Source organism: Sciurus carolinensis, chromosome 10 (assembly GCF_902686445.1).
Source record: "Sciurus carolinensis chromosome 10, mSciCar1.2, whole genome shotgun sequence".
Lineage (NCBI taxonomy): Eukaryota > Metazoa > Chordata > Mammalia > Rodentia > Sciuridae > Sciurus > Sciurus carolinensis.
In genome coordinates, this window is record NC_062222.1 from 20,273,255 (window position 1) to 20,285,597 (window position 12,343).

A 12,343-nucleotide genomic window follows, 5' to 3' on the forward strand; every position below is an offset into this window, starting at 1 on the left:
ATTGAGGATGTTGAAGACCAGGTCATCGGGGTCTGACTCAATGTCCTCGGCTGCCAGTGCTTCTGGTGTTAGGGCGGTTAACACCAACTGATCAACTTCCGCCATCATCAGGGCCACTAAGCTGGGCCTGGGCGCCCTGTTCTTGGCTCCCTTCTGGATTCTCACTAGCAGGTGGAAGTGCTCGCGGGCCAGCACCTTCACTGAGCCAGCATCTGGGTCTTCTCGCCCTAGCAGCTCCACCATCATGGGCACATAGTCCCGGTTGGGCGAGGAGGTGGTGGGGGTGTGCTGGTAGCGCACTCCAGCTCCCACAAACGCCTCACAGTCTACGGGCCTGGCCCTGGGGAGGGGATCCCCCGAGGCATCCACCAAGCACCCGTACCTCGGCCATGGGTCATCCCGGTGAGGAAGAGGGGTGAGCCGGCACCTACGGGTGGCCGCGACTCCTGACTTGGAGGAGGCAAAGTCCAGCACTGTCCTATCAATGGCACGGCTCTGTCCCCGCAATGTGAACACCGTCAAAGGCCTGTTGCGCGTCACCAGCTCCAGCTGGGAGAAAACCACGTCCACCGCCAGCGTGAAGGGCAGCACCAGCGCGTAAGTCCCGGCGTCGTAGCGCAGCTGCAGCCGCACCCGGGCGCGTCGGGGGCTGCGCGAGCCGAAGTGCGTGTACTGGACCTGGCGAGCCCCAAAGGCACAGGGGAAGCGGCGAGGGGAGAGCGAGCCTTGGAACCGCGGCAGGACGTCCAGCACCGTTACCTCGCATCGGTCTCCCGGCTGCACTCGAATCTCCAGGTCCCGGTGTGGGTCGAGCCAAAGGGAGCGGCCCAGGGGCACCCGGAGCCCAGGGTTGGCAATCAAGACGCTGGGGCTCCCCTGGCTGCTGCCATCAAGTGCTCCCCAGGCAGGCAGGTAGAACACCGGTTGCGTCTCTGGCTCATTCTCCGGAGAGGGTACCAGTCCCTGCAGCGCGCTACAACTCAGGAGCAGGCAGGAGAGCGCCACGACAAGCTGCGGGGGCGTCCCAGAGGGGGTCCAGGAATCTCCAGCCATAACCTGAGATGAGACCTTGGCTTTCGGATGCCTGGAGAGTGCCCTATCCAAAGAGGGGCTCCGCTTAGCAGCAGGCGCGGGAGACGGAGGGGATGGCTGCTGTCAGGTCAGGAGCGGATGCGCGGATCCAGCGAGAGCCAGCGGCTGCCCTTCAGCTGCGGCAGGTAGCAGAGGGGGTCCCAAGTCTCCACTCTGCTGGCGCCAGGGCCCGCCCAGCTATTCCCCAGCGCGGGAGACCTGGCGAGGGTGCAGGCGCTCTCTCCTCCACTCCGGGTGGCTTTACCCCGGCTACCTTACAGACCTTCGCGCCCAGAAGGGTGACCGGCCATGGTGCAGTCCTGGACTGCCTGCGTCGGGCCAGCTGGGATGGATACCCTCTTTAGTGAGTGCCACAAAGAGATTGTCCCTCAGGGGTCAGAAAGAGACGGAGAGAGACTAGGCAGGTCAGTCCTACGAGTGGGAGACACCGCTGTCGTGGCGTGGTTCATTCATTCAGGGAATGGTGTTTCTGGAAGAGCCGAGAGACATCATTCCTCTTCCTTATCGCTGACAGGAGTGCATTTTCTTGCCAAAATTGAGTCTCACTTCGGACATAAAAAAAGCTGGCGGGAGTTCTTTTGCAAATAGGATTTTCTAGCTGTCTGTCTGATGAAGCAGTTTATTCCAGGTTTTGTAATTTCCTGTTTCCAAAACAACCCTGGCATTTTTTTTTCTGCTCAGCTTTTGGGAAAAAAGAACAACATTCAGGTTGGCAAACCTGAATAGCTTGTATCTGTTTCTAATCAGTGGGTCTCACGTGAAGCCCATGCATCCAGTGTACAAGTCAGCTTCCATCCATTTTCTCAGAATGTGGTTTCCATCTCTCATCAACAGAGACCACCTGTGAGTTTATTAGACATGCTGTTTCCTAATTACTTTCTTTGGAGAAAAATATATAGTAGTCAGAGGGAAAGATATCAAGAGAAACAGTAGCAGAGAAAATACTTACCATAGATACTTGGATTCCTCTCTAAGAATCAATCCATTCAACCCTTGGAATCCCCTCTGTGGATGTCTTGTTTGGTACAGATTCATCTTAATTTTTTAAGTGTTAGAAGAGTCTGGTCTCTGTGCAGAATACTCTTTTCCTATAAATAAAATATTAGTTAATGTGCTTTCTTATGAATTAATATGAATGAGAGCTACTTTTTGATGGCAGTAAAAATGGAGGCATACAAAATTATAGTGGTAAAAATGGCTTCAAGGGGAATACAAATCCTCCCTAAATTATTCTTTCTTTCTTCTTCTTCTTTTTTTTTTTTTTACAATGCTGCAGATGCCTGTTCTATTCACTTTAGCAGCTTCAGCAGCTTCAGCAGCAGCAGCAGATGATTCTCCAAGCAAGAATAATGTGCTAGTACCTTGAAAGAGTTAATCCTCTCTTTTAAATATTAAATTTAATCAGCCAGTGAAATGCTGTGCTCTATATAATCCACTAAAGTAGGATACTAGTACATCTCATTAGCACACAGATTTGTTCACATAACAGAATTTGAAGAGCTAGTATATTTGAAATAATGTATGTTTAACCTAGTTAGTACAGTGTGTCCAGAGAATATTATTTTAAAATATATTTTTAATTGAAACACAGGTAAAATTCCATTTCAAAGGAAAGTGGTATTACTATTCCATAAAGCTCCTGCTTTGTCCAAGGATGAGTTTTTACAAAAGAACATTTGTTAGTCTGCATATATTAAATTTTGCAAGGTGAATTTTCCTGTGTAAGTGTAGTTTTTGTTCCTGTCCCAGAACCACTCACTTTGGGGCAGTACCTTGTTCATATGCTGTTCCCTTTAGAGACAAAAATGGAGGTAGCAGCTAAGACAGAAAAGTTAAATTGCTATATTTAGATTTTCGTCTTCTGGCCTGCCCTTTCCAGCATACATTCCCTTTCCCCTTTATGACCATTTAATATCTTGGAAGGTTCCCCTCGCCCCCATACTGTATCCATTCCTTCACTTGCCTTCTGAGGACACTCCAGTCTGATTTCTACCTTGGACACACCAACAAAACTCTTGTTAAGGTTATTAGTAACCTACATGTAGCAAAACAGTATGATACTCTTTCCTCTGGTTCATGTTGCCATATCCTTCTGATTTCCCTTAACTTTCCAGTTAAGTCTCCCTTCTTCAGGAAGACTTTTCCATATGGTTCCCAAGGCATGTTACTAAATTTCTATTTGTAACTTCATATCCATTCATGCACTGGTCTGGAAACTTGTTGGGTTGGTCTTGAGTCTTTTTTTGAACAAATATGCAATGCTCACCACTGATGCCCAGTACTTATGCCAATAACTGGCATGTAGCAGGCAGGTAATAAGTATTTGTTGACTGACTAAATGAATAGGTACAAGAGTATCAGAAATAATCACTGACATCATGCAGTCTAGGTGCTAAGTACAGGGACTGATGCAGGTATAGCTTAGCTTTCTTCTTTAGACTGTGCCAATTTTTTAAGGTTGGTGTCAGCTCTGGCTAGAGGATGCAAATTTGACATCCTAGACAAATTTTATATTATAAACAAAATTTATATTATAAATCTCTTCATTCCGTGGAGCAGTTTCATTTATCCATATTGCCCTTTACACCTCACCTTTGTCCTTTAAGCCTGAGCTGCATTACAAGGGTATCAGGAAGCAGGAAGGGAAAGAACTATAAACTATACGCTATGCCCAGGGTTTTCATAAGCTCTACATTAAGTGATCCTTGAGAAATCCCTGCAAGGTGGTTATGTGTGGGGGTCTCTCAGCCACGTCCTGCATGGATGAGAAAAGGGTTAATTGCTGGAGGATGATGTTGGCTATAAATTAATCAGTTACCCATAAACTTATCTAATCAATAAACACACAAGCACCAATACTCTTTTTAAATGAGAGGGGACGTGGATGGGTCTGGCCATACCAGCTCTGGCCTCTAACGACATGGGGCAGATCAACTCTCCTTATTTTATAGTCACATATGTAAAGGGCCCCAGACCAGGAGGGGCTTCTTCTATGATGATCAGGATGGGGTGAAGTTAGGGGAGCCATTTTCTTAGAGGGACTAGCACAGAATCAGACAGGGAAACACTCCCACACAGCACCACCTACTACCCTATCTGGGACAGTCCTCCGTGGTAGCCAGTTCCTAGAAACCAGACCTCTGTATCCCATGGCTTAACCTAGTCTAATTCTGCTTAATAAGGATGACTCCCCACCGTTATGGATCTTATCTATAATTTATATGCAATCGTGGAGCTCTCTCTATGCAGCTGTTATAAGAATTGAATGGATTACTACACATAAAAGACTTTGAATAGTGCCTGGCATACAGTCAGCACTCAATAAATGTAAGTTACTGTTATAATTATAGATGGGAAATTGAGATTTACCAGACATAAGTAGAAAAAATTTACCTTGGCGATTAATTCCACTATGTCTAAAAGTGTATCCTGCAGGGAAGAACTCCTCCATGCCCTTGACTCTCCAGGGGAACTTTCTGTCCTATCCCATTTCTTTAATAATTGGCTCTGCCCTGAAGTTCACAGAATAAACTGCATGCAAGAGGTAATAAAAAAGATACTCTGTGTCCAAATATTCTGCATGTGCCTTGGCAGAGTGATGGTCCATTTTCAGCAAAGTCATATTCAGCTTTCAGGCAAGTGACAGAACAGGTAGGAAAAGTTCCTGCCTCGTGAATGAGGATACCTACATCAGCATTTCTTACTTCCCCAGGCTAAAGCAGCCAAGTCCAGCTAATCAACCTGATCCTGGCTGAAGTTCTTTTTTCTCTACCAGCCAGAGAAAGGTAAAGGTCTTAGGCCCTGATAATCAAGGAGGAGCACCTTGAATTGAATTGCTTGCAAGTGATTAACAATATGATGTAGTACAGGCTATACCTGGAAACTTTGCCCTAATTGGCCTTGGGACACCAATGGACTCTTAAACATTGACGATCATGCTCCAGGGAGGATATGAGTAAAAGACAAAACAGAATGAAACCTTGAAATGGCATTCATGGGCTGCATAGGTCATTTGTCATTTGTCAGGTCTGCAGCATCAAGAGAAGTTAGCTGAGTCAAGTCACACAGCCTGTCTGCTTTATCCCCATTACACATGTCACCAAGAGGGTACCTGTTTCTGATCAGTCTCTCCCAGTCTGAAGAATGCAATGGCTATAGTTCCACCTCACTCACTGTATCCCAGGGTCATATTTTTGTGTAGGTCTCCATGCCCTGCAGGGTGGGCTCCATCGTTCTCTGTGCCTGTGCACATGACAGGACATTATGAAGGGCAGGCTCCACCCAATGGGGCAAACAGATCCCCAATGGGAGTAAACACACAGTGTGTGCCTACACATTTCCCAATAAAATCCTAACTGTTCCCTTTAAAGAAGTGGCTTAATCAAGGTACACTGATGCTGTCAGAGGGTTTTGGGAACTAGGTGGTGTGAAGAAGGAGAGGGAGAAGGAAATCAATGCTTTGCCTGTCCTTCTGAGATATCAGCTGGCATTTGGAAGTCAGAGTCATCCTTGTTGGGCGCATGATCCCTGATTTCCAGAGCATCTCCTCAGGCTCTTACTGCTCAGGGAAAATGACAGGTAGCAAGAACAGGGCAGCAGGTGGGAGGCAGGTGAAGACTTGTTGCTGCTCCTCACCAGTACAAAGAGTGGGTTCAAGCCCCCTTATTCCTGGTTGAAATAAGACCTTGGGAATGAAAGCAATTCCTCAGCACTAATTTATGACATGACGATTGATCATCTTACTTTAAATCATGCAACATATAAAAAAATAAGTTTTTTTTATTTCAAAGAAAGGCACTGGGAGCAAATGTAAAGGTTAAAAATTAACAGGTTGAGCGTTTTCTAACCCACCTGTAATGCTTTGTTCTATTTAGTGTATGTGTAGGTACAATGGTTATTTCTTGTAAAATTGTTATACATTTTGGAAGTAAAAGCTCTTGTGATGAATAATGATATTATGTAATCGTCATTGTATTTTTGGAGAACTCAGCTGAATCTGAACTCAGAATGACTTTTAAATGACACAATTTTGCTTGGTATTTGAAGTTTCCATGAATCCAATTTGAGTCAGTCAAAAGGAAATCTGGCTATTAGGTTCTATTTGCTGTGTAAAAGTTTCATCTGATTAAGAATTATGTTTTTTAGGGCTGGGAATATAGCTCAGTTGCTATTGTGCTTTTCTTGCAAGCACACAGCCCTGGGTTTAATCCCTAGCGCCGCAAAAAAAGAAAAAAAAAAAAGAATTGCTTTTTAACGAATCACCTTTTCTCTCTTAAGATTTGATTTGGTGCATATTTGAATCATGAATTTAGCTCTGAGAAATTTAATTCAATTAAATTCTGAAAATGATTTGTTAGTATATTTGTCAAATAGAAAAATACAATAACTTCTCAGTTATTTTTTCTTTTGTATATCCACTTGGGAATATTCTACTTTGATTTTTTCCATATTTGGTCAATAATAAAAGTGCAGAATATGAGTAAAAAAATATGAGCATATCATTCTACCTTCATTAACTATGTTTTCTAAGAAAATGAAAACTTTCATTTTCAGCAATATCTTACTGAAAAATATGATCAATAGCTGTTGAATAGATGTTTAAATATCATGTAAATGTTACGGCTTAAGCATTAGCATATTTTTCAGAGATGTTAGTTTAAGGATACAAAGAGTCAGTTATACAGGATGAATAGGTTCTGGAGATTTAACATATGGCATGTTGACTATAGTTAATAATCCTGTCTTGTATACTGTAAATTTGCTAACAGTATAGATTTTAAATATTTTCACCACACACGTTAGCTAAGTGGGGTGATGGATGTGGTAATTAGTTTGACTATGATGATCATTTTACAATGTTTGTATATCAAAATATCATATTGTTCATCTTAAGCATACACAATTATATCTCATTAAAGCTAGAAAACAGGACTGAAGTTGTGGCTCAGGGGTAGAGTGCTTCCCTTGCACGTGTGAGGCACTAGGTTTGATTCTCAGCACCACATATAAAAAAATGAATAAAACAAAGGTCCACCAACCTTAAAAGAAATATTTTTAAAAAAGCTGGAAAGCATCAACTTTTGAATATTAAATTGTTATTTTTAAATGATGTTGTGTTAGCTTGCTGGCGTTCCTGTAACAATGCCAAGACTGGGTGGTTAAATAATAGAAATTTGTTGTCTCACAGTTCTGGAGGCTAGAAGTCCAAAGTCAAGGTCTTAGCAGGGTGGTTCCTTCTGAGGACGGTAAGGGAAGGTTCTTTTCCAGGCCTATCTCCCTGGTTTTAGATAGTGGTCTCTTCCCTCTGTCTCGTCACTTTGTCTTCTCACCACGTGCATCTCTGTGGCCACATTTCTCCTTTTCCTAAGGACATCACTCATGTTGAGTTAGGGCCTACTTTATGGACACCATTTTAGCTTGACTCCCTCTGTAAAGATTCTGTTTTTAAGTAAGATCACATTCTGAAGCACTTGGGATTGGGCCTTCATTCAATAGATGAATTTTTGGAATATAGAATTTAATTCATAACACTCTTACACTGTCCCCTCAAAAGTCATTCTCCTCACAAGCAAAGTACATTCACCCCAAGTCTTAACCAGATACAAAATCAACTCAAGTATAAAATATCATCCCCAAATCACTTAAATCAATTGTGGATGAGATTTGGGATATGATTCACCCTGGACCAAATTTCTTTTCAGCTCTACACCTATGAAACCAGACAAGTTACCTTCTCAAAATATAATGGTGGAAAGGCATAGAGTAGACATTTTCATTCTGAAGGGACAAAATCAAAAATAAAAAAGGGGTCATGGGTCCCCAGCAAGTCTGAACCTTATGGAGAAAGTGCCATTAGGTTTGAAGACTTGAATTAATCCTCTTTGTTTGGGTGTTCTGTCTGCTCTCTCCCCTGGGTTCTGGCTGAGCATGTGACAATATTCTGAAATAGTTACATGAAGAATTCTAGCACGTTAGGAAAACTTTTGGCAGGCAAGTTGGAGGAGAAAAAAAATCTAATTTGAATTCTACCGAATAGTAGGCTGATTTGTTTATCTGTACAGTCAAGCTTATGCTTGGTATAATATAAATTCATGTTTGGGTGGTTAGGTAGGAAATCAACTCTGAAGCCTTTATATATGAGAGCAATTTATCATTTTATTATTAGGTTCATTCCAGAAATAATGACAATAATAATTATCATTCATATGGCTTGTAGTCACATTTATTTTCACTATGATTTCTTTACACAGAGTCAAATTATTAAGCAATTCCAAGTTGATGTGTCAAAAATTCTCAAGTTATAGATATATGTGTTTTCACTGAGTAGGACTAAAAACAAGTGTAATTTTCCCATATAAACTATTCCAGGGATGGTGGTGGGGAGGGTGTCATATAAATGTGGCTTTGGTAGTTGATCGGTTGGTTTTGAAATGGCGCTGTGGAGTAACTGCAAAGAAACTTGAACCATGATGTTCAGAATATTTTTAAAACCGCATGATGCTTAATTTTATGTGTTGACTTCACCATGGGTACCCAGATTAAATAAACATTACTTCTGGGTGTGGTTATGAGGGTGTTTCTGCCTGGGATGAAGACAGCTGTTGGATTGATAGATTTCCTCCCTGATGGAGCTGGATATCATTCCCTCTGTTGAAGTTCTGAATAAAAAAAAAGGGAGGAGAAGGAGGAAGTCACCCCTTTCCCTTCCTGCCTGGTTGCTTAATCGGGATACCAATCTTTCCTGGCCGTTGAGGCTCCTGGTTCTTAGGGCTTCAGACTCAGACTGAATTATACACCAGCTTTGCTGGATCTACAGCTGGCAGACAGCAGATCACGGGACTTCTCAGCCTCCATGCTGAGTCAACGCCTTCGATCTTTTAAAATGTATAAAATCTATTGGTTCAGTTTCTCTGGAGAACTCTGGTTAATACAAATGATGAATTTATTTCAAGAGCACTTCCAATACATTCAGTAAACTTGAATAAGGTTTATTAAACATTTCTACTAAGGTTTCCAAAGGAACTGATTTAATCATATGTTAACTAATTTATAAGTACCATGTCAAAAGTATTTTTTCAAAGAAGATGCTAAGAGTAGTAAGATGCTCAGATGAGATTAAATTTGCATGTGGGTATGTGTGCGCATCCTTTCTTCTGGGGCAGAGAGAAGAATATTGGTATGGTAAAGGCAGCCTCCCCCATATCCAATATAGCCCATGGATAAGACTCCTTTTGGGAACTGGGGCAAGCACAGGCTGACATCTTCTCCACCTCCTAAAAGAAAGGTGTGGGTGCTGTGGAGTTACTTTCAAAGCTTGTCCTAGGCCAGGTGCAGTGGTGAATGCCTGCAATCCCAGTCACTTGTGGGGTTGAGGCAAGAGGATTGCAAATTCAAGGCCAGCCTAGGCAATGTAGTGAGACCCTGTTTCAAAATAAAACATTTTAGGAAAGGGCTGGGAATGTAGCTCAGTGGAAGAGCTTCCCTTGGTTCAATTTCCAGTACTAGAAAATCAAAACAAAACAAATAAACAAACAAAACCAAAACCAAAACCCAAAATGATAACACAAAGAAAACTTGGTTTAGGAAAGAAACTCATTTTCGAGTGATTAAAATCAAGTGACACTGGGAATTTGGAGGGTTTCCATGACTAACAGGTATGATCATTCTTTTGAGAATTTGAAGGGACTCTAAATTCAACTACTTACAGAGTTGCACAGATATTACGTATTAATTAAGCCTCAGGGGTATAAGACACTAAAGGAGAGAGATTACATCTCAGTCTCTGCTGTGTTAACATAAAGTTATGCTTTACATTCAGTTCTGGTTTTCGTCTATGAAAGACACAATATTGTTTCACAGTGTAACTTTTACTTTCCAAGATTTGAGAATTTTTGGAATTAAGGTAGTATTTAGCACACTGGGTTGTATTTTTTTTTTAAATTAAAATTTTTTATTTTTACAGACTGCATTTTGATTCTTTGTACACCAATGGGGTACAACTTTTCATTTCTACGGTTGTACATGACGGGATGTATGTTTTAACATGGGTCAGGGAGAAAGGACCTTCGTACCTGTTGAATTTTACGTTAAGTAGGAATCATAAGAAATGACCATTGGTAGAGAGTTGTGCGTATGGATTCCATAGCAGGGATGGCAAAGAAGCCAAGCAGGTATCCAGTCACTACCACCGGTGGTCTGTCCAGGCCCAGCATGGGCTCCACAGGAGTGGTGCCCATGGATTCATCGCAAATGGAGTACATAAGGTCATCTACTTGGACCCGCTCAGTGCTTTATTATTCAATTATGGAAGATGGGTGGGAAAAATTAGCATATTTTAGGGGAACAAAAAGAGAGGGGAAGGAAAACCGAGATGGATAATTGGAGGGGAAGAGGCAACTAAAAGAAAAAGAAAGCTCACAGGGAGAGAGAGGACAAAGGCTTTAGGACAGAACACCCAGCGTGAGAAATGAAATGATTCACAGGAAGTACCGGTGTCCAGTCATCCAGGCAATCCAACATCTGTTGTTTCCTTGCTCATCCTTTCCCTTTTGGGGCAAGAATTGACTTTTAAAAGTTTATGCGTTTCCCTGAGACCCAACACCTAGTAGGTGTCCAATAAGATTTTTTTAAAATCAAATCAATCCGGAGTTTATATCCAACTCTTCTATTTTACATAATTATCTGTTATTTTGTGTATAGAACTTTCTAGGTTTGGCCTTATTTTCTATATAATAGGTAGAAGAATACAGATTGTGTTTTGAAGATTTCATTTATTCATTTTGGGGCTTCCTGGAACAGAAGTCTTGTAAACAGATTCAAATATGGAGAAGGTAAACTTTATTAAGCTTTTGACTATCCATTTCATTTGAACACATTCAGCCATCATGAGATGGAGATTAAAATTTGTGTTTTTAAATTTGAGCTATGAGAGAAAATTTTAAAGTAGTTCAAACCAATTAAGCATGTTAAGAAGTCTAGATTGCTTTAGTTTCATTTGTGAAATGTGAATTTTAATAATACAAAACAGCTGCAGTGAGATCTGAATGTGTGTTTCCAGCTGCTATCTTTCTGGTTGTAGTTGAATGAGTTTATTTTTAGTGATGCAACCTGTTTATTATTCATTTAAAGTGACTGTAAAAGCAAGTTTCGGGTAGGTGCTTTAAACATATGTTAAATTCTCTGTAAGTTTTCTTAGTGCATACATTATCTTGAGTAATATTTTTATTGGTTTATTTGTTATAAAGACATTTAAAGTGTTCAATACTATTGCTTTCACAAATGTGCCTAAAAATACCAAATGCTGTAAATTAAGATGGGGTTGGTAATTACATAGTTACTTGCATTTGCAAGCTAAGTTTGCAAACTGTAGTCTTTCTGAGAAAGATTTGGACCATTTTTAGACTTGGCAGAACTAGAGAATGTTCTATTAAAAAGGCCCACGAGAGCATTAATGAAAAATCATGAAAAATTGATAGAACAAGCCTAACAAAATAATCTGACTTTGGATTTTTTTTTTTTTCCTAATCTTAGAATAACTAAATCCATGAGTAGTACTCATTGGGTAACAGTTTGGTTCTTACTTCTCTGCATTGTGACATAGGCTAAGGAATGTCAGGCATAGTTTATGTTTGGCATAGTTTACAGCCCTTGGAATCTTAGGTCTGAGGCACCATTACCAGGGTTATCTTTTATTCCTCTGGATGTTTATCATTGCCAATTGGTGCTCCTGCCTAGTGGGGCTTTTTGGTTCTGCAGTTTCAGGCAAAGTATAATCAGTACATTTTTTTTCTTTGCCAGTTTAATTACCTCATGCACATATATTACACATATACTAAATCCTGTCATAAAAATAACAGGCACATGGAACTGAATTCTATATTTAACACATCAGAGACTATCAATGCTATAGTTTGTGTTGCCAGTTTCTCTCTTTTTTGTGTAGTTATTCGAAAGTGATTTCCCTGTTATACTTGTTTAATTGGTGTTTTTCTGAAGTTGCAAAAAAATAAAAACCACTTTAAAAACAATTATCTACAACTGTGTGTCTGTTTGAATCAGATTTCTTACAAATGGTGTAATCAAAGTAGAATTAAAAAAAAATAAACTGAATTCTAAACTGAAGAAACATGCTAAAATTTTTTTCTTTGTTGTCTCTGGTTTTAATCAAGCATTTGCTGCCTACATGTCCCAAGCCAGAAAGAAAATACAGAGAAGAAAAATGAGCACTCTTAGACCCAAAGAAAAAATTTTC

General features: G+C 40.9%; 1 protein-coding gene across 1 annotated transcript in view; it reads right to left on the minus strand.

Moving 5' to 3' along the window:
- Frem3 (FRAS1 related extracellular matrix 3) overlaps positions 1 to 1,053 on the minus strand; it is a 60,308-nt gene extending 59,255 nt beyond the window's left edge. The window contains 1 exon segment of the mRNA XM_047567519.1: positions 3 to 1,053. Within this exon segment, the coding sequence (XP_047423475.1) occupies positions 3 to 1,053 (1,051 nt within the window).
- Between the last annotated feature and the right edge of the window lie 11,290 nt (positions 1,054 to 12,343).